Source organism: Galendromus occidentalis, unplaced genomic scaffold (assembly GCF_000255335.2).
Source record: "Galendromus occidentalis unplaced genomic scaffold, Mocc_1.1 scf7180000077469, whole genome shotgun sequence".
In the NCBI taxonomy this organism is placed as follows: domain Eukaryota; kingdom Metazoa; phylum Arthropoda; class Arachnida; order Mesostigmata; family Phytoseiidae; genus Galendromus; species Galendromus occidentalis.
Window position 1 is genome coordinate 236,072 of NW_003805457.1, and position 27,853 is coordinate 263,924.

At 51.5% G+C, this 27,853-nt stretch overlaps 2 protein-coding genes across 2 annotated transcripts; one reads left to right on the forward strand and one right to left on the reverse strand.

Annotated features, from left to right (window-relative positions):
• Window positions 1-9,317: 9,317 nt before the first annotated feature.
• Window positions 9,318-16,346, forward strand: LOC100905583 (uncharacterized). The gene is made up of 18 exons (XM_003744491.2): window positions 9,318-9,755; window positions 10,883-11,170; window positions 11,246-11,378; window positions 11,498-11,688; window positions 11,810-12,172; window positions 12,327-12,393; window positions 12,490-12,670; window positions 12,765-12,872; window positions 12,982-13,161; window positions 13,564-13,690; window positions 13,797-13,892; window positions 14,032-14,126; window positions 14,239-14,342; window positions 14,422-14,622; window positions 14,738-15,004; window positions 15,124-15,304; window positions 15,511-15,630; window positions 15,802-16,346. Exons 2-18 carry the CDS (start codon window positions 10,890-10,892, stop codon window positions 15,933-15,935), a joined length of 2,829 nt encoding a protein of 942 aa, XP_003744539.1. The 5' UTR covers window positions 9,318-9,755; window positions 10,883-10,889; the 3' UTR covers window positions 15,936-16,346.
• A 986-nt stretch (window positions 16,347-17,332) lies between these two features.
• LOC108864404 (cAMP-regulated phosphoprotein 21) lies at window positions 17,333-21,653 on the reverse strand. Its single transcript, XM_018639983.1, has 11 exons — window positions 21,546-21,653; window positions 21,256-21,410; window positions 20,918-21,105; window positions 20,672-20,768; window positions 20,049-20,231; window positions 19,216-19,948; window positions 18,676-19,092; window positions 18,217-18,564; window positions 17,869-18,009; window positions 17,550-17,709; window positions 17,333-17,436 (listed from the first exon to the last, which is right to left on the reverse strand). The coding sequence occupies exons 1-11, from the start codon at window positions 21,651-21,653 to the stop codon at window positions 17,333-17,335; spliced, it is 2,634 nt and encodes an 877-aa protein (XP_018495499.1).
• Window positions 21,654-27,853: the final 6,200 nt, after the last annotated feature.

Here is a 27,853-nt window from a genome sequence, read left to right on the forward strand (position 1 = left end):
GCGGACAGACAGACGGACAGGCAGTCGCTCCGGGGCGGAGACAAGCGAGTGAACTAATGCAGGTTCGACTTTCTCTGCCGTAGCAAGCCTGTTTAGCGGAAATTTTCTACCTGTTCGTTCAGGGTCCATTCGATGACATTGCACGAACTCGCTTGGAACCCCGAGTGGATCAAGATTAAATTCCTCTTTGAGACATTCGGCGCTCGCTTTCTGTTTCCGTCGCGCTATCCACGAACAAGTATTTACACCTTCGCTTTCGACGGAAAAAATATACGGCGGAACCGCAGATTAGAGCTTTGACATTGAACTTAGCTCTCATGTTTTCAGTCCGAGCCTCGTACTTATTCGATTCGATTCCGTGAGCGACTATCGAAACGGCGAGCTCCTGAAAGGGCTCAGATTCACTTAGCGGTCGCACGTGGTTCATCCCTGTGGGCTCTTCCGTGGGACCCCTGCTAAATCCCCTCGTGGGCGGGTGACGAAGTGAGCCACTGCGGGAAAGCAGAATGAGGGAGCGATTGACTGACTGATTGTGAGTGTGATGGAATTGCAAACTAACGCTCGGTTGCCTCTGGCCGCTTGGATGGATTGATGCCAAGATGGACAGGCGATGGATATTCGGAAGGAGGACGAACGATCAGCCGACCGACCGACCGACCAAACGGACGGCCGGACAGACGGATGAACGGACGGACGAGGGGGTAAAACAAAGGATATTGTAAAATCGATTTTGAGCGCAAGCACATCGGAAGTACCTACTATCATCATACTCAGAATCCCGTGACCGAAGCCCGCTTGCAAATGCGGCAGGTGGTCAGTGGGCCGAAATGGTAACGCGTTTTTATTGCCACCGTTCGTTCGTCCGTCCGTCAATCCAACCATTCATTCATATATCCATCCAGATTGGCTGCTCCGTCGCCTACCCGTCAATAAAGCACTCTTCCAAGAGCATTTTTCCCTATAATGACCCGCAATAATAATAGAAATAACGACGATGCTCATACTCATCATCATCGTCGACGTTGTCGTGGTAATGTTAGTGAGTGCAGTAGAAGTCGTCGCCGTCGTCTTAGTAGTAGCAGTGGCTGTAATGTGCCGTTTGAATATATTGGGCTGGAAAAAAACGAAAGTGAAACAAGGATATTTCGCAGCCTGAGCGCGCGCGGGGTGTCATCTGGGCTCATCTTCCGATGTCTCCCCGGCGTCGTTGGTCAAGTGTTGAAAGTCGCTGATGCGGATGCGCCCACCGTTTTTATGCGTTCTCCATCAGCGAAACTGGCCATGACTCAGGAATTGACTAACTGGCTGACTGACCGACTGACTGGTAGTCGACGACTCATAGACTGTCGATCGGACAAAAGCTCGCGATATAATTCCCCAGGGACTGACCGTCGAGTACGAATGCGAGCAGCTATCCCGGAGAGACGCTCCCGCTCAGCGTCAGGGGGTGGCTCCGAGACGGAAACAAAAGGAAAAGAAACACGTCTTGCATGTATTTGTTGTTGTTGTCACCAGTACCCGAAACGGCAGCGACCACCGAAACGAGCCAAAAGAAAACACACCGTGAAAGTTTTTCCTCTTGAACAACTCGTCACGTCTCAGAGCCGCTTCCACGTAACCGCTTCGCTCGTCTCAAGTTCCCCCGCAGTTCCAACTCTCGCTCGCTTCACCACGCGTGCAAATCTTCCCGTTGGACTCTCATCGACGCGACGGATGCCGCTCACTGACGAACAACGGGTTCGGATACTTATCGGCTCGCTTGACGAGCCGATTGGCGCTCAACGTCAAGGATAGGAAAATAGTGAATAACCAACGTATACAACATATCCAGTCCCAATGCACACAGATATAAGTTTTGACAGACGTCGAGAGCATGCGAAAAATTTCGGGATGCATGCATCCAACATATTCGTGGCCGATAGGGATTCGAATTCATGGTCGAAACGTCGGCGATCGGTATCTCCTCTCGAGAGGAAAAAAAAAGAAATGAGCCGAACAGCTCGAGTTCGGAGAAACGGGTGAAACATTCTGCGAGGAAACCATCCGACGGCTCATCCCGCCGCCCGGACTCGAGCCGTCTGGATGGAATGCGCACAAAACGGAAAGCAACTGAAGCGGCCTCTGACATCCTCTGATCGTCGACCGACCGCTCGTTGGCTGTTTTCGGGTCTCGTACTCCATCGTTGCTCTCCGAAGATCGGCGAAAGGGAGCCTGGATTCATCTGTTGCGGTATTCGGGGAACATGTGTTCGAAAACACCCTCTGAAACAGTGTTCCCAAGTATTCGGCGTACCGAGACCGGCCATCTTCTCGAGAGCTTCCGGAAAACATGATGTGGATTCGGCCCAATTAGTTTCAATCAGAAAGCTCCGGCAGAGTGCGGAGCGGCTATCAGAGACCGAATGGGTGGGAAGAGTCCGACTGTACCCGCTATCAACTCTCCAGAGATCGGGACCTTCTCGGATATCGATTAGTTCGATCAAAATCGACGGAATACCTTCTCTTGTCGTTTTTTTCCGAATCTCTAAGCGGGCGATCATCGCGGGTCAGTGCACGGACCAGCGCAGCTCTGGACTGTTCCCGCCTATTACGCGGTCGCCAGGGATTTCCCCTGCATTTTCCCGCGAACCGCACAACCCCGGATCGTGAATGACCGTGCCTTATGGGAAGGCCAGATCGATCGGGCGGACGGTCTGTCGATCGAGCTGGCGATCGACTTAGGCGTGTCGCCCAACGGATTGAGCGGAAACGTGTTATCTCATCTCGGTCAGATCCCAGAGCGACGATGGCGGCTACGAAAACAACGACATTGGCGTCGACGACATAGGCAGCACCATCAACTAGCGCCCCTAGTGTCTGGCCGACCGGAGACTTTGACGGTACTATGAACGCGAGTAATCGATCAGGAAATCGCTACTCAGACACGCAAGCGAATTTTTACGCAAAATCAAAACATTAAAGCTATGGATCCGTGTTTGTAAATTATTATTCGTCCTCTTTGAATAACCGAGCCCCGAGATATGAAGAACAATGGATCGCTTCAATAAGCAAAAAAACGACAAAAAAAAACGAGATAGTCAACCGATCCGGAGCCATCGCTTTGTCAAAGGAGCTCCCGGCAGATTCTGTCTGTCTGTCTGACATAAAAGGCAAAACGTTGAGAAATTAGGCAGCATCCAAACATTAGAAAGAATCCGAAGAGTCCCAACTTCGAGCCGTCGATCTTAGAAATCATTTCCTCTTCCCTTAGGATCTTGGATCTGAGAGCTGCACGAAAACATCGCTGAAGGCGATATCAGAACGATTTCGCCGAAGGACCGATACTTAAGCTTTCCTTAAGTATTGATCCAACTCCGGTCAACGAATTGTTGACGGACTTGATGGCGGTCTCGTCGAAATGATCCGTGAATCGAAGGTCAGATCTTAGCCCCGAAATCACTCGGCCCTCAAAATGATAATTCGGCATATTTCAGATAGAGCATCTGACCGAGCGTACTCGAACGGAGCGAATCGTCGGAAGAGAAGTGATGGAAGCAGGGAATAATTAGATTTAGATCGTTGAAGTACTGCAAGGCAGAAAAATGAGCCGCGGCTCACGGCGGTGGCGCGGAAAAGCACCGCCGAGAACCGCGGCGACGTCTGATTGACAAACGGACCGATTGACAGAATGATTGATCCGTTCCTGATCCAGTCCGTCTGTGAATTGGCCCGCGGATAAGAGCGATGGAGGGTGGGCGAGTCAGATGGCTTGACCGGGAAAAAATCACATATTATGAACTCATTCAAAAGCTTTTGAAGGGATCTGACTCTGTGTCATATCTTAAACGGCAATTTCGTCAACCTCATCGACTCCTGCACTCTTAGCCGTTGTTCAGATTTATTGTAGCCCAAACAAGCGACCGACAGAAAACGAACTTTATTTTTCTTTTGGAAACTGAACAGCTTCCGGCTACACGGGCACGGCGCAGGGTCCACCGATGATTCACGCAGAGGGTTTCGCAATAAAGAAGCAATGGAGGAGGCAACCGATTAGTCCGTCACGAACGATTTCTTGAACTTTAGTGTCTTGTCAATTGCGCGTATCCGCTCGCTTGCAGCTTCAATCGCCCATTCCTTTGTTTTATTATTTTCTTCTGAATTCCGGCCGTCGGTTTGCACCCCGAGCCACCGACGGCGCTGCCCCCGACTAAACTGCGAGAGCACTCGATGAACAAGTCGTGACATTACTCCAAGGATCTTTCTTTATTTCCATTGCTTTTACGACTCCGATTGTTGCCGTTGTTGCTGCTGAAGCTGAGATCGTGTTCATTTGTCGCCGTGTTTCACGCCGGCCTGTTTCTCACGCTGGACATCTGAGAGCGTTTAGGTACCGTAATTTACGAAAGGAAGATGAAATGATGAAATCTTGTCATTTCCGAGACCCATCCATTCGAAAGTTTGTTTTCAGCTTGGTCGGATATGTTTTCTTGCGGGAGGCGTCCCGCGACCGCTCCGTCCAAGCATCTTCAACGCCGAAACGATCTGGTTCGCGGACAGTTGAGCTATCGCTTACCCGTTTCATTCAACCGTTACCCGAACGATGTCGAGTGAGTCGTAACGGTAGATGGGAAACGTTCGAAAGCAAACCGAATCATGTCGCTCACGAAGCTTTACTCCCCCACGGATGCCATGGACATGCTGCCCGAGGAGCCATTAGATCAATGGGAGACAGTCGGACTGATCGATACTCATCTGAGGTAATCGAATGAGATATTTTTGAATGAATGGTCTGTCCATTGAACAAGGATGAGACAGAACGGGGAATGACAACTCCGTCGCGAATACGGTGGCTTTTTCCGATCTGAAGAAAACGAGCAGGAAGCAGTGAATCCGAAAATCTGATGGGGAACTATATTGCTGCATCTCTCTCGTCTCTTTAGCCAAGTCACCCCTCTTCCTCATTCATCGCGATGGGGATTAAGCCATCGAGCACGTATCGGAAATCAAGACACATGAATTCTGGCGGGGGAAAAGGATGCAGCCATCCACGTAGTCGAGATTCCGTGGGAATCAGACCACTTTGGTCAATTCGGCATACCTGAGCGACCCCCGGAGATTCAGTTGCCTATTACAGTATAAGCTCGCGACAACGAGCACGCTTGTGCAAGCAAAAACGTTTCAGTCGAGTGAATGTTCGAGCTTGAGGCGAAATTTTTCGACCCTGAGGTCTGCGGAACATCGACCGACATATTAGGAGACAATCGTCAGCTCGAGCGAGAATTCTGATACGGTTCGTCCTTAGCATGTTATACAGTACAACCTCTCGTTTAGGATGTCGCGCGCGATATGCGATGGGGAACTGCATCGAGTAAGCGTCAGCTATGGAGCGGGAGCAATCTCAAGTCTCAAAGATCGAGAACAACGCGCTTGTTCGAACAGTTCCGCGACGCTTCCGATGTCCGGTATTCGGAATCCGACCCTCCGAGATTATGACTCACCACTCGATAGCCGCATGAACGCTCTCCGAGGGGGATTAAGATCCCTCATGATTTCTCTGTGTACGAAATTTCTCTACAATGCGGGTTCAGATGACGGATAACTCCAGCGGCCTCTGCACCCAACATCCGAACCCGGGAAAACATAATAGATGAATACCTGCCATCAACCCAAGCGATCGCAACTCAAGCCCGGGTCCCGACGATGCGAATCATTCGGAAAATAATCGAGACTTTGTTTCCATTGCGGAAATATGTTCTCTATATGCGTGCTCGTTCCCAGAAGGCTCTGCACTCCGCAGTTCATCCGCACAGCCGCTATTCGACCAGCATAACCTCGCTCCTTTAGATTTAGACACACCTAGGGAGAGCTATCGTCTCCGAAACCGTGATAGAGATGTAATCAGGTACCCACCCTCTTCGAGAATGGAGGCAAGTTGCTCAGCGATGAATTACGGCACGATCAAGACTTATCTCAAGTTTTCGACCTTAATCACTGGAAACAAAGTTCTGAAGAACAGGTAGACATAGTCACAAATCGCAGGGAGGGAATCGTCAGAGGCTCCGGCACGAATTCAGTTCCCGCCGAGATCCTTGATCGGAGCGATGGATAACCTTAATTCTGACAAACTATAAACACGTTCACGTCTGGCACATATTTGACTGCCATGGCACACGTCTTGGTCGGTGTTCGGAAAGAAAGCCGGTAAGAGCTGGAGGCAAGGGTTCCGTGGGGCAAGAACGGGAGTGGAAGCTAAGCAAGGTGCTCAGCTGAGAGAATACAAACCGTTTGAATTTAGGATTTATCTGTCATCGCCGCTCGAATGAATCAAAATGTCGTGACTTAAATACGCGGAGAATAAGATCGCATATAGTGGAAAATCGTCTCAGGAATTACGATTACAGAATAGACCGTTTCTCACGAAATCGCATACGGGTTGCAAAACGGTTCTCTGTTGACATATTTTCCAGCCACCTGTATTCAGATAGCATCGTGAGGGAAATGAAGGTGAGAAATTCAGCGGTGTCGTCCTTGGACAATGATGAGCGACCTGCGAGTCCTGCACAATTCGCTCGTTGAACAATCCCAATGAATAGATGTGGACCCGATAACCAGAATCTTCTTTACCGATGGATCTGGCGTGACTGACGAGACGCTTCAGATGAGATGGAATTGAGACAACGAATCAACCCTAACAGACTTGTTGGCGGAAAATGGTTTCCGATATTCCCATTTGCCCTTCCCCCGACTTTCCGGCGCTAGCTTGATCACCAGATCTCGAGGTGACAGTGAGCTATCATTGAGATCTTGATTCTCCAGGCGATCGGCTCTTGCAGTGAGCACAAGCCGGAAACGGCGGAACATCCATGATCAGAATTTCGTCTAAGTTTCCGAAGAAGTTGGCGGGATTTCCGAACATCGATCGCGAACAAGCGGTAAACCTCTGAACTCCAGAGAAATCCGCGAGGCCGCGAGCCTGAAGCTGAGATTCGGTGCGAGCTGCGTCGCCCGGAGCATGAGATTGCTGCTGCTCCCAGCATACACAGTTTCTTCTGGGACCCGATAAGACTCTCGGATCACTCTCGGACGAGGCAATGTTGAAAAACCGAAACGCCTCTATCAACATTTTCACGCGACTTGCTGCTTCTCGCGAGCCGGGAAACTGATATCGAGCTAGTTATCGTTTTCCTGTTGTTCGTCGTTCCGCATGTTCGGAATCGGAAGGGGAGAAAAATCATGCATGAAAATGCTTGTGTCGCGACAGAAAAAAATACATCCAGAATATCGGAATGACCTGCGCGAGACCTATGAATACTTACTATGGGGGAGTCCGCGAACCTCGAGGAACGGGGCGAGAATCGTCGCGGGCCTGGAACCGTTCGCTAGAGCTTCTCCGATTGGAAAGTTCAAGGTGGATATCTCGCAAATCAGGAGGCTTTTTTCATAAAAAGCAACATTGGAACTTGCGGTTGTTCCCCGATTTCTCCTCGTTCCTGTCAAATTCGTTTCAGCTTCAAAGTTTGTGGAAGACAGTCAGCACGCAAGGATAGCTCTCGTCTCCCTTGGAGTACGATTCGGAAGATACCTCGACATCGGGAGCACCTCTTCGGAGCTCTCGGACGGCATTGTATGCTCGCTCTCGGAGCTCGAGAGTCATGTGGTTCTTCTAGGGAAACCGGAAACGAATGGCCTCAGAGCCTGCCGATAGGAATCACTGCTATCGATGTGCTGCTCGATAGATCGGACGTGAAGCCCGCTGCGTGAGACACAAGATCCACCGGAATGAGAAAGCAGAAAGCTGCGTTTATTTGCAGCCGGATACCGAATTGAGAACAAAAAATCATGCACGAGCGTTTTCTGCTTCCATTCAGCGCTTGCATTGTTAGAACAGGGGACCTCCTTTGTGCGTGTTTTTAGCCGATTTTTTCTCAACATAAATCGGCATTAGAAGTATACGCTCAAGTGGCTCCCAATTCTTGCCTTTCTGCTCGAGAGTTCCGATTTCGTTTCCTCCACCAACTGACCGTTCGACAATGATGGGAACAGTACAATGAACGGGACGACAAGTCAGGCAACCGTCAGCGCAGCGCCGAGCAAGGTTCCTCAATCCTGAGGCAATGCGCATATAAGCGAGCAGTTTAATTCTGGCCAATTATAATCAGTCTATGTCCGACTTGCGGAGCAGACTGGGCATGGAAGAGAGAAAAAGAAACTAATTAGCAGGCGCTGTCTGGGTTTCGGATCTGGTTAAGTTCGTTAACGATACGCCTTGCCCGCGCAGAAGGTTCCGGCAAAATACAACTTTCTTCACCCCGAATCCACTGAATGTGCAAAAACCGCGTTATTCGACTGAACGATTGTTTATAATATTTCCTTTCTTCTCGGAGTCAGCATTGGAATTCAAACGAGGCTGGTGAGATTGTTTGTCTCTATTCGGAAATCTGTTTCAGGAATTACGGCTGGTAGAGATGACTGACGCAGAGCCAGCTCGAATTCCATGTGTCCCACAATCTGATGTCCCGCGTATGAGGAACCTCAGGCCTCTCATAGATTCCATGTTTGAAGGGAAGTTCTGTCCCAAAAGCTTCAATGGATAGGTTGCTCATATGATACGTCCCTCACTCGCGGAATTCCACCCCAGAGCTCCCAGTGAGATTGGAAACCCAAGCTCGCACATATGGGATCTCCGAATGAACATCTCCGTGCGGTAAGCAAAATGAATCCCTGACATTCTCAAGAGTTCCGGTAGCTTGCTCCAACAGGGGTCTATTTCGATCTCTCACGGTGCATTCTCTCGGCGGATACTCGACACGATTGGATTCGGCGATCTCAGCGAGCTCTGTCAACGTTCGCCGAGCTGAGGTCCTACCGACTCGTCGAGTGCGGCTGGCAGACTGGCCTCTGAAAACTTATCTGGGTCCGAATGAGCAACTCCAAACCGGAACCGTGTCCCACCGAATAGTCCGCGCTCCCCGAGCAAGTCTTTGAGAAAACGAACGTTTCCGTGCAGCGAAGAGAGATATTGGATAAACGACCCCGAAACTCCGATGGCCGTGGAGTTATCTTCCCTGAAAATGCAGAAATGATTGTAGGTCCTTTCGGGGTCGCCGCTCGTGAAGCTAGAGGGAAGGACGGAAAGTGAACGCAGGTCTCCCGAGCTAGCGCGTCTCCCGTTTGCTTCCATCCCGAGCTGACCCAACAAGAATGGAGTTCAAAGTCCCATCGACGCCATAGTCATCAAATAACATACGGCTTCGTAAGCCGAACGTGCTTAGTCTTACTACAGGTGAGAAGAGAAGTCGGATTTAGCGTTCGTCCCGACAGAAGCTCCCCGTAGAGCGTTCCGTTTTCGTGCGAGCTTCCACTCCGAGCCTCACTTCGATCTTACTCGGCCCCCCTCTGAGGTTGTGGATACCTGGAGGACGGGATGTCATCCTTGTGGTGACAATTGAATACCGTGTGAATGATCGAGCCGGCTCGAGCCTCTCCCAGAACGAGCATTCTTCTAGGCCGACGCTGACGTCCGCGTAAAGCTGCTATAGTTGACGTTACCTTCCGAAGAGAGCATCTCCTTTAGCCTGGAGACCAACGCCCAATCGTAAACGACGTAAACTCGCCGCACGATAAGAGGAATCCATTGTTTCTTGAAGGGGCGTTCGAAAGCCTAGGACATCATTTCGGCTAGCCAAGAGCACGAGTCAGTGGACTTATAGATCGTTTTCGGCTGCGGATCGTGTCTAGGTGGTTCCTTGAGCTCCGGGAATAAGTTCTAAGCATCGGTGAGTTTCTGTTTTGTGATCCAAGACTCAACAAGATGAATGTGGTGCGCCCGACCCGAGGTGTCAAGCTATCCCGAGGGGCTCAAAGTGATTTCGGTGCTCCCCTGTGCCTTCCGTACCGGCTTCAACTTTCGGAATAGGCGGGACGGTCTTCCGAGAATTCGCTCTAGAGCTTTCGTTCTCGAGAAAATCAAGAAAAAACGAAAGTTGAGGTTTTTGGATGGGAGATGCTTCTAGGTGCGATGCTCCGTACCAAGTTCTACCAATAAGACAAAGAGATTCACGTGAGACTGCTTGAGGCGACTGCCGTGGTCGGTCGTGGAAACAATCCCGTTTGTGGTCGTCGGGAGCGGCCGAGAGTGCTCCTCGATTTTGTGTGATCTGAGGAAGACGAATACGATTCAGAAAATCATGAATATTCGGACCGTGAGCCTCAATAAGGGGTCGCTCATTCCTAAAGTCGGATAACTAGGTGAGGAGGGGCAAGAACAACTCGATAGAAATCAGAAGCTCCGTCGTCGTTTGAGCGATTGTTCAGTGAATTCTTCCCTCATTTGTGACTTATCCCCTCTCATGCTAGTCGGTGCTGTCCCCAATGCTCCTCGGGCGCGCAAAGATCGGAAATCGAGGCGTTTGGGGTCGGGAACGTTGTGCTCACAGAATCTCTGGGCCTCGGATGATCTCGCCCAAGAATATCCATGGATTATCTTCCGTCTTCCGCACGCGTTCAATGACGCATTCCATAATGTAACTCAGAAGGTTCTCGTTCCAATATTGGAGTCGACCGCTCCACGTCTGGAAGACTACGTTCTTGATATGGGGGCATGAACTTCTCCATTAGGATATACTCCATCGCAGAATTCTGAAAAGGGTGATTTTGGGAATCGGCTGAACAAAATCCTTCACGGCAGGGATGCCTTGCGGGTTGAGTCACCGAGATGATTCATCCGCGCCGGAAAATGTGACTCACAATACCAAATATTGTTCTATCAGTCATATGTCCGTGTCTAGAAATTCGATTGATCCTTCTCGAGGCTGTCAGAGTTCCTTATACACGAGTGGTGATCGATCTCTCGTCATCTCGACTCGATATCATATCTTCAGAGCCTTTTTCCATGACTTTTCAGCGGAAAAATGAGGGCGGAGCTTCTGCTGGGGTTCGCCCTGCTCGGGATCCTATCACAGCATCGAGTAGAACCCTTGGCCAGCGAATCGTCGTTCAACAATCGCTTCAGGCGATGCCAGCCAGAATTTATGAATCAACAAATGGGTCAAGACCTGAAACGAGTGGCGGGTCAGGTGATCCCCACCGGGATGACGATGCATTCTTTCATCAGCACTGTCGAACGCTGGGAGAGAAAATTCATGAAACCCGGGATAGCTGCTCGTGACTCCGCGTTGGCTCTCCTACATTGGTGGGTGATCCCGCCGAATTCGCTCATCAACAAGAGATGTACGCCGACCAAATAATGATTTCGAGTCGATTTCAGGTTTGCGTTGCCCGACTTCGTTCTGAGAGACAAACGACCCGAGCAGCCGTATATCGCTCGAATGCGCTACGAACTCGTGAGACGAGTATTCAACAATGAGTTCTCGCGCGTCTCCAATTGGGATCTCGACAATGTGGGTACCACTCTTCCCGCCCATTCACAGCGGTTTTCGGTATTAAGATATCGATATTCGGTACGGAACAATGACCTAAAGCTTGTGGATCTCTGAGCTCTATGAGAATTCTGCTCCAGAACCTGGAGAATGACGACCTGGATGACCAATGCTTTCTGCTACGGGCTCTAAGTCACACGTACGAGGATGTTTGCCCACAAAACAACACTTCAAATGGAAGACTACCCCTCGGCCAGAATGGCCAAGAAGACCCCTTCGGCAACAATCAGCAGGATTCGGCCCAGCAGCAGCAGCAGAGGTTCCAGTCGAAGTGCGTCGCCCCGAGTGATTCGCATTGCGAATTGTCACAAATACCGGAGGCATCAGGAGTAATGAGATGAAATCGATCAGCGATCGATAAGGACTCGTCTGATGTAGGTTTTATCTTCCAGTCTGAATAACCAGCGTCAAAGAGGCTCCCCTCTGGGAGGCTTCAACGCGAACCGGAACTCGAACAACAATTTCAACACTTACAATAACAACAACAACAACTACAATAACAATAATAATAATAATAACAACTACAACCCTCAAATGCCGAACCGTCAAGCGGCCGTGCCGAACTTGCGCAATTCTCAAGCTCATCTGCTTTCCTTCTCGCGGAACAACAAGCAAAACTGCGCTCTCAAAGAGGAAGGAGTTGTCAGTATCACAGGACTCCGCGAGGACGCGGTCGCGATCGGACCGGTGCTCATGGGCATCGCCGCATCGAAAATGCAGTACAGCGGACGAGATCAGTGGAACCCGAGCGATAAGTACGTGAAAGTGCTTGACGCCAACGGAAGACCTCCAAGAGATATTCTCACGCAGCGCAACGAGAGATCATTATTTTGAATACTGAAAAAAAACCGACACTTCAGGGATAATTTCAGTGAGCGATATTCGAAACCACCGTTTTCGTTCCAGCAGCTTCGACGATCAAGGAGGATCCAATATCGAAGCGAATCCTCTGTATCTCGCAACCTTGGGCCAAGAAGTGAGTTCCTACATAATTACAGCGAGCTCGCACACTTTCGATTTCGAATGGATCGTATGAATGCACGAGGGGACTCACGTTGATTTTTCTCCTGAGATCGGCATGGCAGCCTACTATAGCTTGGCGGAGGATTTGGAGCGTGGCTCGAGCTACGCGAACAAATACGAGTACGACGTCACCGGAAATTGGGAATTCCCTGGATGTCTCCTCGCGTATTACTTGAATACAAAACAGAGCGTGGCCTTCAGCCGAGCTCAGATGAGTGGTGCAATCGACGGTCAGTTCCACGACTCATTATCTCTTTGTTGGATCCAGTATCCACGGGATTCCTCCATCGGGAAGAAATTCCATTGAGCAAGGGTCTTCTGCAGGTGCTATACTCGGTTCGCTGCTGAACAAGCAGAACTTCGATGGATTGACCCTGGCCGAACTTCTCCGCCTCTATTACTCGAACAACTTCGTGAAAGCCGACGCTCAGTGTGAGTCACCAGGGATGATTGATGTCGAGATACCACGTACCTTGAGCCTCGCGTGGGTTGAGCAGATGAAGGTTTTAAGCTGCGTTCTACCACTGGTCATCTCCTCCAGTCGCGAGCGTCTGCAATCGTGCCTCCTTGTACGGAACACTCGACAGCACGGCGATAGCGCAACAAGCTCTGCTGGTTGCGGAGCACCTGGTGGGCAAGGATGCGCTCGCTGATTACGGCGGCCAGACGAGTTCATACGTATCGAGAGTCATCGGAAGAATCGAGGCGGATCTGTCCCCAGGTTAGTTCCCCCCAAAGTTCGAAAGACGCAACCAGGGTCTCAATCCGACGATCTGACTCTCTTGCTGATTAAACCCCACTACGCTCGGTGTGAATCCTGCCTCGACGTATCGTACCTTCATGGCTCTAGAGACATCGCGGTTCGGCGACGAATTGTGGGCATGATCCAACTCTACAAACTTTGCTCGTTGTCTCGGCCGCTCAGGATTCCTCGGGGTCCACCGTTGTGGAGCGAGAATCTCGATCGCCAGATCCGCCAAAAGAAATGTGCATATGTGCGCCCTGGCGCACATATGCACTATTCTATAGCCCATTTTTGTTCCATCCGTTTCGGAAAAGAACGACTTAGTCGCGCGTTTAGCGGAATGGTTCCACCTGAGCTGATGCGAAAACTCCATTCTAGAATACAAGCCGGAATTATGTCCGAGGAACAACTTAGAGCAATGCTCCGGCCAAGCTGACCTGCACGTGATACTCGATGCTAGCAGCCAAGTCGTGGACGTCAGGAGACGTCAGGCTAACATATTGGGGTACAACTCGAACTTCGACATAAGAGCGCAGAAATCGATGCAGGTATTCCCCACACGATTCAGATCATGATACCGAGACTGATCCGCTGCTCTGATAATCTTTCAGTCGAATTGTAAACGGAATGGATTTCCGTGAGAGGCGGAATACGGTGCACGTCTACTCCGGCTACAGCGGGAACGGGCTCCGCAAATATCCGGAGAAGTACGTTCCTCCCAAATGAAAATCACGTGATCCTTGCCGCCGCAAGCCCTTCATCTCAGACTCGATGACGCAGCACCAAAGCAATGCTCGCGCGTACGTACTTTCCTTTAAAGAAATCAATTTTCAAGTTATTTTCCAGTTTCAGTTTCCAGAGTCAGAAACAAAACGATACGTTCGGCTTCACGGCATCAGGCTGCCCAGCTTGTCTCGCGCATCACATGGAACCGAATTTCGGTGAGGGGGAAACCTACGCCCGAGAATTCGTGCTGTTATCATTATCAGGAGCGATAGAAATTCCAGATTCGAGAATCAGTTTCTCAGCTCTTCTTATATGCTCGACTTCCAGATGGTCGCAGCGAACGGGAGCTCTTCATCGCACTCAACAGAACCCTCAACGACTTGAAAAGCAGCTCGAAACCCTTGAGCAAAGAGCCCGCGTCGGCCGGACGGGTGAGAGTTCTTGTACAACGAAACTCGGCAAGTGGACAAGTTTCGTTCCGGAGAACTGATTTTCTCCTATTCGGATCAGGTGGTTCTGTACTTCCGGATGTCGGGCCAGCCCATAGAGGACGCAGCCGCCGCGGGAGATGCATTGATCAGCTTAAGGATAGCCCATCCCGAAGTGAAGATCATAGGAATCGGTGACGAGGCCTCGCTCAAACAAATCAATGATCGTTCGGGTGGACTCCCGTACTTCGACGAGTCGGCTCTGGATTCAGAACTGCGCTCGGTAAGACAATATTCAGAGGCAACTTCATGATCGGGAGACGAGGTTTCAGAATATTCAGTACTCGAGCTGCTACATCCGCCAGAATTCCGATGCTCATCGAACGCTTTAATTCCAGAGCCGAAGAGATCCAATGGATTCTCACTTCGAGCAAATCAAGCGAGCCATTTGTGAGACACCGATAAACCTACAGAACGTAGAATGTGGCTACAACAACAATTTCAACAATGTCAACAACGGAAACAACAACAACAATAATAATAATAATAGGTTCCGTACTGGAGGTACGAACCGCGAGTTTTCATCCGGAGTGAACCCTCGTCGTGTGCAATTTGTGTCCTACGATTCGCACTACTTCTCCGGGAGTGACCAGTTCACTGTTCAGGTGGGAGCTCATTCCGGACAATCGAACAAAATGCTTTCCGATGCGAATTCGCGGTGTAAGTTGCCTCATGGATTGACGAGTCAACGGTTTCTGATTCGGTTTCTCGGAAAATCCCTCAGTTCAAGACTGCTTCCGCCGGGAACATCAAGGTTTGCGACCTGTCAGCCGATTATGAGTACGCAAATCCCGGTCAAGGATTGAGTAACCCGAATAACGTCAACAATAACAACAACGTCAATAGTAACAACATCAACAACAACTACGACCCAAATCGATTCTGCTTCCAAACAAGTAGCTCCCGTAAGCCTCGGCTAGAAGTCTTGACTTAGACCCGGACTCATAAAATCGCTCATTCTTATTACTATATCTATCCCCGATTCAAGATCTATGGTGCGAGCTCGTGCCAGATCTCGTATCATAGAGGGAGGCATTCCTCTTCCGGCGAGAAGTTTCAGCTTTTGGCTCCGAAGGTTCTCTAAAATTCGAGTTGTACAATATCTTTCCAGTGAGGTCCATCACCTACAATTACACGAGACGCTGTTACGACGGACCCAGGAGTTGCGCTGCGCTGCGCTACGCAGTCGTCGGGCTCGACTCCACTTCCAGACCAACTCAGAATTGCAGAGGTAAGCTCGCGTGAAGTGCCTTTTCGCCTTATTACGAACCGCACTTGCATCGTACGTTGGATCAGTGGTGCGAATCCCGCGGAACCCACCTTAAATCCTCAATGCAGCAAAATCGGTTATTGATTATGGGTATTATCTTTCGGAACTTTCTGATAATCCGATTGGTTTCAGCGCCGTTCTGCGAATCGCCCGTCTCTGCGGTATACTCTGTCCAACCCGAAGGCATGAGATGCGCTTCGTCTTCGACCCTCGCATCTATCGCGCTCATCGTCACGTGTCTGATCGCGGCATTCCGGCAGGCATAAGCGCGCTCCTCCTGCTCGGTCGCGGTGATGGTATATCGTAAGTCGTAAGCTTTCAATCAGAAAGTTCATCTCCTTTGATTGGCGAGACGAGTGGAGCTCAGATTTCACGTGACGGTCAGAGTCTCCGCGCCGGCGTCGCGCCGATGAAGTTCATATGCGAATGCAGCAGAAGGATACTTATTTCTTATTTATGTATGTACGCAAGCGAGCGCCTCCAACTGCCTCTAGGGACTGCAAAATCTGATGGTCTCAACTCAAGCATTTACATATATTCTTCTCGTCCTATGAGGAAATCGTCCGGCGACGGTATCTGGGCAAATGCGTGTGTTTGTGCTGTCAGGGCATGACTGGATGTCAAGAAACAATGACTGTACATTTCTTTCGATCGGGAATAAAGCTTGCACGATGATTCCTCGAAGGTTTCGTTTCATTTATCATCCCTCTTCGGAGCCGCTCCGAGCGATAAATCATTGCGAGGAGTTTTCGAGCCGTTGCTCCGACGCCGGAACGTATTCTGTCTACGAGGTCAAGCGTATGCTGGAACTTTCCGCCGGGATTTTTCGAGCTCTCGAGAGCCGGCCTGGAGTTGCGATGAGGAAAGAACACTCTCGGACTGAATTCAACAAGGACTAGACTTTATTTAGGACGAGACGCTTACAGTGCTGGCTGTAAATTTGGACTTATTGTTATCAGCCGAAACAGTGTAACGGAAAGTCAAATGAAACAAGCCAACAAGAAATTTGCTAAATATTACTGACTAACGAAATCTACAATCGTTTTCGGAGAGAAATAACGTTCCGCCCGGCGAACTCACTGGCTGGCGTTCTGGCTTTCTGTCTGTTCTCTAGATCGCATGCTAGCTTTCATCTTCTCGGTTTCTTGAACTTTCCTTTCCGAGCTCGGGAACAAAAACATGGCTGTTCAAGTCGGAAGACGAACCAAACCAAACTCGTACCTTTCGATTCCACGCTGCAGTTTTCCACCTCAACCGTTGTAGCTGCTGCTTGCATAGAGCCCCCATGCGATTTCTCTAAGTTTCCGAATCAACGCCGTCGTCGCCGCCCTACCGTCATTTTCGGTTTCTATCATAGCCTGTATTTTCACTTATAGAATCAGAATCCTCGTCGGTACAAGAATCATTCATACAGTGGCCCCGCTGGGTTTGGTCGCCCGCGGAAGCTGTTCCACCATCCGAGTTCTCTCGGGAGACTTCCACTCGCGTACAATAATTCTTCCTTTCGCTCATTGTTCCTCTCGTTCGGTTTCTTTCATTCTCGATGTTTGCCACGATGCTGGTATGAAGATGAGCTCGAACGTGAAGATGAAAATGACTTTGCCGAAGAAAAAATGCGGCAGATGAATGCAAGAACATGACACAAACGATGAGTCATTGGTTTTTACAGGTTGCCAATGCTAGACGAGTTCAATTGCGTCGCCGCATGTAGGGATGGACTGAAATGAACCGGACCTCCGGGACCTGCTGCGTTCATCGACAGCACTCCTGCAACGATCGGAGAAACATCGTCAATTAGAGCCCGAGGTTTAATTGGACGGGGCCTGGAGCTCGAAATCGAGGGAAACGCCCGTTCGCCGAGCACGAACGCCTCAGCTCACCGTATCCGGAGTTGACGAAGGGGAACGCAGGCTGAAGTTGACGCGGAGACGCTATCGTTGGCGCTGGCTGAGGTTGACTAGGGGCCTGGTAGGACAAAGTATAATACTGGCCGGTGGTTGTGGGACGAATCGTGCAGCAATAAATCGGAGGCGCAACCGGCTGCGGCCAGACGGAATTAGGAGGAGCGATCACAATAGACTGGCTGCTGGCAGGTACTGAGGGGTGGTGTGCGTGCTGGCCACTGGGCACACCAGTGCTGCTGCTGGTGGGCGAGGGGGTGGGCAGGAGACACTGACCAGAAACAGTAGCCGCTCTCACTGACGACTGTTGAGCGGCTGCCGCGGCGGCCGCCGCCGCTGCAGCGGCAGCTGGATGAGTGGCCGGCGGAGGTGGGGGTGACGGAAGCATCGCTCCGTTGATCGCAGCTGCTGCCGGAATGAGTTGCCCAATGCCTCCAGTCTGAATGAGTGAGCCACCAGCCAACGTGAGAGGAGAACCGTGAGTTGTGAGCAGAGGCCCGATAATCGGAGCCATCTCCGCACCTGTCGATGCACATATCGCATGCGGATGGATCTGCTGCTGTTGTTGCTGTAGCTGTTGCTGCGGCTGCTGCTGTTGCGAATGATGATGATGATGCTGTTGTTGTTGATGATGTTGATGTCTGACCTGGTGCTGCTGGAATTGTTGTTGTGGAGGGCCCGAGGAGGGTACGGAACCGCTCGGACTAAGTAGAGGCCACATTGTCGCGGTGCCGTGCGTTGCCGGCACGTAGTACATGGTCGGTGGGTTCTGGTAGGATGTGGACGATCCGAGGCCCCCTTGAGCGTATTGAGCGGGACTAACCGGGAAAATCCATTCGGTTGCGCCAGTCCCGTCGTGAGTGATTGCCGGCTGCACAGCGATGTACTGATTGAGGGCTTGCTGTTGTTGGTAATGATGCGGCGCTTGCTGATGATGATGTGGCTGCTGCTGGTGATGATGATTAGTTTGGGGCTGCTGTTGTTGTTGTTGCTGCTGCTGTTGGAGATGATGTTGTTGCTGTTGGTGGTGATGATGATGATGATTGTAATGATGGTGATGATTGATCAGGGGTGGTCCTTTGGCTCGGAGGTGATAACCTCCTGCTCTTTGGTCTGCGGATGCGCCACGCCACTCTGGAGCATGGTTGTCTCCGGTACGGAAGGATTGTTGCTGTTGTGCGTCTCGGTCTCGATTGTTGCTGTTCACAGTATTTAAATTATTGTTATTGGGATAGCTACGGCTGTTATTGTTGTTGAACCCTCCAGCAACATTTCGATTTCCTGATGATGGGTACTGCCGATGGTATCCCCCCGCCGCAATCCTCTGCTTGTTGTGCTGATCCTGATGGCTCTTGCTGCTCTCTCCAGCTGCTTGCTGATGGTGTTGTTGACGGAATTTAGGCATTTGACTACTGCCGCTGCTGCTACAATTGTTCTGCTGGTATTGCTGCTGTGACTGCGTTTGCTGATGATGCGGGACGCCTTTGCGTCGGCAGTCCGTCGACGGGTCCCGCGTCTTTTCCTGAAATTATCACGCAAGGCTCTTGTGATTACGGCTATCGATGTTTTTGGGAAATCTAAGCAAAGTGAAAATTGAAATCCTTCTAGATATGAGCGGCGGTTGGTCTTCAAATTATGCACTCACATCAAGAGAAATGTCTTGCATAGAAACAATCAATTGGTCAGAGCAGTCTGGAGATGATTTAGACGTTTCTGAGCATTCGTTGATCCGCTCGGGAGTTGTTCCTGCTGCTGGGGTTTGACTAGAATTAATCGTGCTGTCCTGTTCGAGATTCGTCGCGGTCTGGTGATGGTCGAGCTCTTCGCCATCGTTGTCGCCTTCGTAACTTTCGAGGAGATTGGTGCTGCAGCTGCTGTCGAGGCTGCTGCTCGTCTCGTGAGCGGCTGCCCTGCTCCGTGCTTCACCAACTTCCGCAGAAATCCGGCGTTCCTCGCGTTTTCGCTTCCTGCACTCGACGTTGTCTGCGATCGTCTCGTTCTGCGTTGGACTATTTTCCGCGAACAGCGGGTTGTTGTCTTCATTCGCCGTATCCTGAGCGTCCTGACAAGTGTTAGCTGGCGATCGCGAGTTGGATCGGTCAGCCGTTGTGTGAGATTGTTCTTTCGTAGACTCGGACTCATGCGATCCATGCTGCCGATAATTACTCGTTGAGTTCGCGTCGTCGACCTCGTCGACTTCGTTGGTCGCATAGGCGTACTCGTTCTGGTCGTGATGTTGTTCTTGAGGAATCAGCACAATGGGAACGGTCAGAGGCTCTTGGGTTCCAACGATCGTAACTTCGGAGCCGCGTACCGTCTGGTGGGAGACGCTTGAAGTGGCTCGGTCGTCGAGAGAACCTCCTTTGAAGATACGTTCCCTGCGAGTCGATAGAAAACAGTCCAGAACAGTCCAGCGTGACTAAGAGAAGATTTCTCAAGGATTCTCGGACAGGTCCATCGATGTGGTCGGGCACTCACCTGATCAGATTATAATGTTCCTCACGCTCTTCCATTGAACGACACCTCCGGCCTTCCAAGCCTTGGAATCCTTTAGAACCACTCGTCAACCAACTCCTTGCGGAAGCCTTGTCCTTGTCGTCGTCCTTTGAGCTGTCCCTTTTGAGAATGTTCAATTTTTTGACAGTCAACATCGCGGGATCGCTGAGGAGAGGAAATCGACGGGTCTCAGTATTGGCGGCACGCAAGCGATCCTCCAGACGAATCGGGACTTTTATTTGCGAGGGGGACAGCGAACGCAGTAGATCTGGAGCACCCTCGCGTTAGGGGTTAGTTGGGTGTGCTCGGTGGGGAAATTCACGAACGCGCAGCGTCAGTACTTCAGACTTTTAAGCATTAATTGAACTACTCTGGACTCAGTCAGTAGCGAAGTGCAACTACAGGATCTATCTCTTGCTGCTGATGATCCAAACCTTGTCCAATGACTGGGCTGACAGGAAGACGACTGTCGAGTGGCTCCGAAGCCTCCTCTTCTCGGAGAATACAGATCAATGGAAGGACTACGCGAACAGAGTTCACTTAGATTCCGTACTTCCGAAGACTGCCGAGAGAAAAACTTCCTCGTTCTACAAGGAGAAACACACCTGAGGTATTCTTGGAAACGTCTTTCAGGAATGCGGCTTAACTTCGTCTTCGAGACAATAACCGACTGTCCACTTGTATCCACATTGTGGTCCAATCCTGCAACGATCGACTGTTCATCAGAGGAGGCAGAGTATTCCACACCCACCGAACGCGTCTACAGCTCTCGTCGATCTCGGAACCCTGGACGGATCGAACACCGGCGATACGGGAACACCGTAAAGAGGAGAATTTCGCGACGAACTTACCAAAGAAAGCTGCGCAGCGATGTACGATCATCCTGTGGTAGGAAGTCATCGGCAGGAACTTGTGGGAAGTTCGAGACGAATCGTTCATTAGTGCGATGAGATCTTGTTCTAGCCGGAACATCATACCCCTTTCCTTTTGATTCTTGTGGAGAGTTTCTACTATAAACGCTTCGAGGTCGGCACCGGTGCTGGGAACGAGAATTGAAATTCCGTTGATATACTCCTCCGAGCCGGTAGTATCAGGGATGGAATATAAGTTCGGCATCGCCGATTTTCTCGCAAAGCCGATAAGTGTAATAACAACAACGTTGCGGGAAAGTCGTCCGTTCAAGTCTCACCTGTCTGTGAAGGACGCGGTGTCGGTCGACGAATCCCTCGACAAAGGCCAGGTCGACGAAGATTCGACCGAGCTCGATCCCTGAGATCCCCCAGACCACGTCGACAGGTATCCCATATGAAACTTGTGGCGACGCTGATGAGCGCTGCTCACACTCTGAAAGGAGACCAACGCTCTCGATCGCGAATCGGCTCGCAGTGCGATATGTGAAGCCATCGGAGACTTGGAGAAAAATGTCACGACATAGGAAGACGACACGGGATATTCGCGAGATAAGGGTATCGAGCCTACCATATTGGGTGAAGCACAGATGACGTTCACGGCAGGGGCGCCCACCCCCAAAAGCTCCTTGCCGTCTTGGGTCGGGGACTGCGCTACTATCGGAAGGGATTCCGCCATGGCTAAAGCGTGAGTTTGAAAATCAATCACATGGACTGACGGGGGAGTTTGCGGAGAGCAAACGCCGTCACAGGGCCCGACCCCAATGACGTGTATTGCCGGAGTTGTCTTAGCTGGAACTGCACACGCCGACGAAATGCAGGCATTGTCTTCGCTTTTGCTGGCCCTCAGCTTTTGTATCGGAGGATCTTCAGGCGGCGGCGAAGTTTCATCTCTGCATACATATGGAACACAAGAAAGACGTCGAGACTCAGTCAAAGGGTCCCCTCCGCTCATTGCTAGTTGAACGCTTAGACCTTTCCTCCGCATGTGGGCGAAATCGAATTAGCAACTCCACGACGGGGAGAGCAGAGGAGAAGGAGAAAAAAAAAGCAAAGGCGTTGGGAAACCGTGCAGCTGTTCGAATAACACATAAATGTTCCTTGAAAAAGGAGGGCTCCTCTCATTGAGCGGAACCGTGCCACGCTCTCCCCGATCCGACTGAAAGTCGTGCGAAACGTTCGAGCTCTACCGCTCCCACCCACCTTGCGTGAGATCTCCCGAGGACCTTGAGTGTGTGCTTCACGGTGGTGCTCCTGCTTTTCGTAGGCGTCGTTTCGGCCTGACTACTCGGCTCACATTTCTGGCCATTGAGACTGCGCTGACTCTTGAGCCTTGTCCGGCGTAAGCTGCGCGGCTTCCCCGTGCCGCATCCTCCTTGCTCATCGCAGCAGCTGATCTCATCCGAATTACTGTTGTCTTCCTCGCCGCCGCAGCCACCGCCGCTGCCGCTGAGATCCGGAGGAGACAACGGAGCTATCCCAACCACGATACTTGGCACTGAAAGCAAAACGTAACGTCACAAAAAGCGTGTCCGACTCAATCTGTACGGACGCCGGGAGGAATAGCAATTATGAGGCTAGCAAGCTGACTACTGGTCGATTCGCCGGTTGACTCGGTGGCCTTGACCCGCATCCAACCGATTTCCATCGGCTTTGCTCAAACGCAGACACATTTTCCGGGAGCGTCGATGCAGCTTCGATCAGTTCCCCACCGGGTGGTGCTTCAACTTTATGCAAAATCGCGAATGTATCCCCTTCCCCCCCGGGACCTTAGTGCGGAACCTCCGGCGGCTATTCGGGCGAACGGAGGGTTTCGCTATTGTGTCTTTGCACTCATGAATCTAGTGCTATGCGGTGTCGCTTCTGTGACGAATCGGATTGTTATCAATCAAAATCAGAGGATCGCTGTCGAGCCACGATTCCAGCGGGATCGGCGTAGAAGCAATGCTAGGCAGGTTGTTGAGGGATTCGCCAGTTTGGTCTAGAGGATAGGTGACCTCGGGGTGCTCTAAACGCTGTTCCGAAGGAGTTCTCTATCGCGGATGGGGAGGATATTGAAATTGGGCTCCCGAGCGACTCCGATTTCGTCGCTGATGGAGCAGCATCGCATGAGCGCCGCAAGGCTCTCCGGTTCTCACCAATGACCGCAAATCCCTCTGCGATCCTCGAGAGTTACGAGGTACTGTCGGGGGCTGGACGTCGAGAATCTCCGCCGCCCCCCTCCTCTCATCAACTCCCCTCCTCCCACATTCCCCCCATATTCAAGGAGCAAACGGAGTCCAATCCAGCCCCCCCCCACCCGAAAAAAAAATTGACCGCCCCTATCGTAAAAATTCCTGGCTACGAAACTGCCGGAATCATGGCCGGAGGCAGGTGAATTGCTTTTCGTTCCTAATGTCTCCGTGTGTGTATTTCTTCGCAGATGCAAATTCACGTACCTTGGGGCCGTGCCATCGACGACGCACGTTATTCGACAACCTACGACGAGAGGTTCGAGCCAGGCCAGGGAAGTGGCAACAACAACGGCAAGACTCTGCAATTCCCTGCAAGGATTTCCGGGCCCCGGGTTTGAATCGAGCATTGAGAAAATGAGGTTCTGCTCTCGTGACGGAAGCTTCCTGATGGTACGGAACACGAATAGACAGACGAAGAGAAGCGACAAAGACAATGAAGCGAAATATTGACGAAAGCCAAGAGTCGGACTCGTCATGAAAGCATGGAGATGAGCATCCAGTATCATCGTCAGCCCTCGTCTTCCCCTGGATGAGGTCAAATCGAAGCAAGGAAATCCATCCGCGAAACGAACGCGATGGGGATCCGAGTCGAATCGAGCCGAAGCTGCTACCCATGATACCATTTCTCTAACTCGGAACGTCCCCGAAACTTCAGGAGGGATCCGGTAGAATATCGGACGATAACGTCCGTGTCAGCAGCTGGGAGTTGATGAGGAAGAGGAGTCTGGCGAGTGAATAGAGGGGGAAGATTTTCGGAGGCCGACGGGGGAGCAGATTTCAAAAGGTTAGACATGGGGGCTCTGAAGGAGAAGCTGGGGCATGGAAACAGAGAAGGCGGTTGGGTTCTGTCGCGGAGAGGACCTCGATCGCTAGTAACTGCGCGGTGTGAGCGGTTGGGACGAGCGAATGAAATTCAATTTGATATATTTATAAAAAACGAATGGAAGGATCTAATCGTCCCGATAGAGATGACGATGGGAGCTCTAATCGAGCGAGATTCCACTCTCTTCCCGAAAACAAAACATCAAGGAGGAGGAGCCGGGATGACAGAATTCATTCCGAGTGGCAAGATTCGGAAACTTCAGGACGAAGAAGGTGGGGGAACTTACCGTTTGGCATTGTTGGTTTGTCTCACAATCCCCGAACGATGAGCTTACGTCGAGGATCGATGATGAACGGTTTCATTTCGCGCGGCTGGTCCGATGGCTCTCTCATCAGCGATTATATCGACGGCGATATCAAAACGGCGCTCGCTCGCTCTCGGGTTCGCGCGCGAATTAACTCTGTGCCTGATCCAACGGGAGATGAACTTGGGGCCGCCACCGCTCTGGAGATGGGTCACAACTCCAGCGAGCCCCGTCCCTCGTTTCGAGAGCGCACCGTTCCCACCACTATTATTGTAGTTGTGTTGCTGCTCTTGTTGTTGTTGCTGTGGCGGCTGTTGACGGTAGGTACTCTTCTTCGGTTGCGACTTATTCTGAAATGGCTGGGAGCTGTGTTGCCGCAGTCGTGGAACCGAACTCGAGGGTCACTGCTTCGCGGTTGGAACCGCGATGGTTCCGGGAACGGGGCAGTAGCTTCGACTCCCGGGGAGGGATACCGACGACGACGGCAACGCAGGCGACGACGACGGCGACGACGGAAATGATGATCAGCCCACTGGGGAGCGAACGCCACAGTGTTTTGCTTCGGATATCGTGGCTGCTGCTTCTGCTGACGGCACAGCTGACTGGACAAGGGTTCGCTGGCTAGCTGGCCAGCTGGCCAACATTGAGCTCCCACTGACCTGGGCTAGAGTTTGTGGTGGGCACAACTCGATCGTCGCTCGCTCGCTCGCTCGTTCGCTTGTCTGCCTGCCTGGCTGCTTGCTAGCTCACTCGCTTGCTTGGGTGTCTCTCCGTCTGTAGGTCCGAATCTGTGAGTGTGTGAGGCTGTGTGCGAGTGTGCCAGGGTGTGTGTGCGTGCCCTCGACGGCGCAGGCCTGCTTGCCTGCTCGGTGGCTCGCTCGGCCGCCGCCGTTGACGGTGGCCCTACCCTCTCCACTCCAGGGAGAGTCGTTCTACGAGCCCAGTGCTGGGAGAACAGGGGAAAGGGCGAGCATGGCCGTGGCAGCGGTGGCAACCTTACCACCGCCACCATCGGCGTTGTTACCAAGAGCAGTCTGCTAACGCTCGGAGCTCAAATCGGGAGTTGCCGCGCAAGGGAACCCTTTGGATACAGACTCGGGATGTTTTGCCTGTGTCGAGCTCGTGTGACTCCTTCAGCTGCTCTGCCGGTGCTCGAATTGCATGTGTCGATCGATTCCGTGACGAGTGATCGAACCAGGAAAATGAACGTCCAGCCGCGAAAACGGATCCGTTGCGGAAGAGGGAGAGAGTAGAGCACGACACCAATGGTGGATGGTCAGGGAGGCGAGGGTAGATGAAGCCTCGAGATCCGCAAAGCTCGCTACATCTTTTCCTACGGAAGTGAGACGCACGCGACTACGAGATGCGAAGTTTTCTCCCCTCCGTCGGAGAAGTCTCGCGGTAGAGTACTCGTTCCGGCCGTTTCCCTCCCGCGGAATCTCTCGCTCGTGCTTTTGGGTTTCCGCGAGGATCGGGAGGGGTTTAGAGGAGATTCGAGAGTCGTAATCTTTGAACAGCGGAATTAGGATAAAATATCAAGTTGGTAGTGCGCAGACGGCGGGTGGGCAAAGCTAACAGCGATTCAGAGGCGAGAATGTAAAGAGCCGGAAGTAGGGGACAGAAGGCGGAATCATTAACGGCATCTGCAGACTAGAATAATGAAACGCCCGAGCATGTCTAGATTCATGATTAGAGAGCAGAAGGGAATATCCGCCCACGCCAACCCGTATGCGCCCAATGGTGGGCACGTGTCGTCGATCCTTGCGGGACAGCTGTTTTCTCCTTTTCCCGAGAGTCGCGGCATGCCTTCGAGCTGATTAATAAAGCAGAACAATATGATGAGAATCGATTCGTATCACATTTACTGCATTCCAGTGCAAGAGATTTAAAATGTGGCGAACAACCGATATTCTGCGATAACGAGCAAGGTCGGGGCTACGACAGGATGAAACAGAGAAGTCTCTGACACTGAGACATGAGATCCTGACTCTGACAAGGAGCAAACGTATGGGGGTGCGTCGACCTATCCGGAGAGGGGAAAGTTCCCTTCCGAACCGCGCAGGCTCGTTCCGACAGGAAAACTTTCGAAGATCTGGATAAAAGTCCCCCAGTTCGAGGGACTCCATGGAACGCGGCAGAGACACACGCTCCGTTTGCCAGAGCCCTACTCGACGAACTTGCAGAGAGACGACAAGCAAAGTAATTGAACTGAACTCGGACGTTCCGTTCTGATTGTTTCCTTGTCGCGGGCGGACCGAGGAATCTTCCTCCATCATTATGGACTTATAATTTTATAAGAAAAATTTTGAATCATTTTTTAAAAGGACTTTCTTGGCAGAAGACTCATTCGATAGTCGGATTCAATGCGCTCCCACGCGCTACCAGGGACCGGCTCATTCTGCTCTTGGATCATCTTCAGTGGTGTTGCTTTCCTACGCTGTCCTGTCTAAGCTTCCTCGCTTCCTCAGTCAATATAACATGAGAATCAAGGTTCTCGTTCGAGCCTACTTCAGGAAGCAGGGGGTACCGAAGTAGCCATGTACTTCCGCGGGAAACTCTCCGATACGTTGTCTGGGCGAACAAAAATTGGTCGCTGCTCGAGAGAAACCAGATCGCTCCATGCTCGGCCTCGCCCTGTGAGCTTCAACCTCCACCGCGATGGATCTCCGTGGATGCTGGATCGACGAATCGCGAGAAAACAGAAAGGGGTACGGAGCATCTCAGTCGGAATAGTGGGGTTCCGAGTGTTGAGAGGGCCGCGACGCCGACCCTCATTCAGAATGATCGCCACGTTTAGCTTATTCCCCGTGCGAACGTGCTGGGCAATTTTCCAAAAGAATGATCTACCATCCGCTGCGGCCTGGATTAGAATGTTCTGGTCATGAGGGCTTATTTCCGGGGAGCCGGTAGCGTCCCTCCCGGACGCTGAAACCGAACTAATACGGATTCGACCCTCGACTCAGAGGCGGGTATACGGTGATCCTTTGGCTCCGGTGTCAACGAACGATTGATGTCGAGAGTCCGTTTCGGACCGAGATCTGCGCAGGAGGAATGAAGAGCTTTCCAAATCCGATGAAGATATGTCCTGAGTTCTGAGGACTCGGGCCGTCTCCGTCGAGATCCACCGACGGTCATAGCTCCCCGAGACATCTTGCAGTTTAGAAATTCGAATATCCTTTTATGAAACAGAGTCTCGCGCGCCACGAGCAATCCATCAGACGAGCAACATATTTAGAAACCTCTCCGTGATCGAGAGGTCTGAGCGCGGCGCAGATTAGGGTGGAAAACGAGTTTGCGAAGGCCTCGCCTGGTCTCACGAAGTCCGAAGGCGAGAGCTTCCGAGACTACGAATCCTCGTCTACCGTAAGGTGTACGTTTATGCGTGGGGATGGGAAAGGAGCAGAGCGGGGGAGGAGGCGCGAGGTCCCGCCCCAGATGCACAATACATTGTCATGGATGATACTGCACGTGTTTCCGTGCAGTGATGGAAAAATTCAAAGAAGCTCCGCTATCGCTGC

Bases quoted from the DNA above. Each gene is read 5' to 3' on its own strand.
- LOC100905583 (XM_003744491.2), top strand. From the start codon at position 10,890: ATGAGGGCGGAGCTTCTGCTGGGGTTCGCCCTGCTCGGGATCCTATCA. The intron at 11,689-11,809 runs GTGCGTCGCCCC...TTTATCTTCCAG, and splicing joins CAGCAGAGGTTCCAGTCGAA to TCTGAATAACCAGCGTCAAA. The intron at 13,162-13,563 runs GTTAGTTCCCCC...ACTCCATTCTAG, and splicing joins CGAGGCGGATCTGTCCCCAG to AATACAAGCCGGAATTATGT.
- LOC108864404 (XM_018639983.1), bottom strand. From the start codon at position 21,653: ATGGCGGAATCCCTTCCGATAGTAGCGCAGTCCCCGACCCAAGACGGC. The intron at 20,232-20,671 runs GTGTGTTTCTCC...TCCTCTCCTCAG, and splicing joins CGTTTCCAAGAATACCTCAG to CGATCCCGCGATGTTGACTG. The intron at 17,710-17,868 runs GTGAGAGCGGCT...GTCTGGCCGCAG, and splicing joins CAGCCGCTCAACAGTCGTCA to CCGGTTGCGCCTCCGATTTA.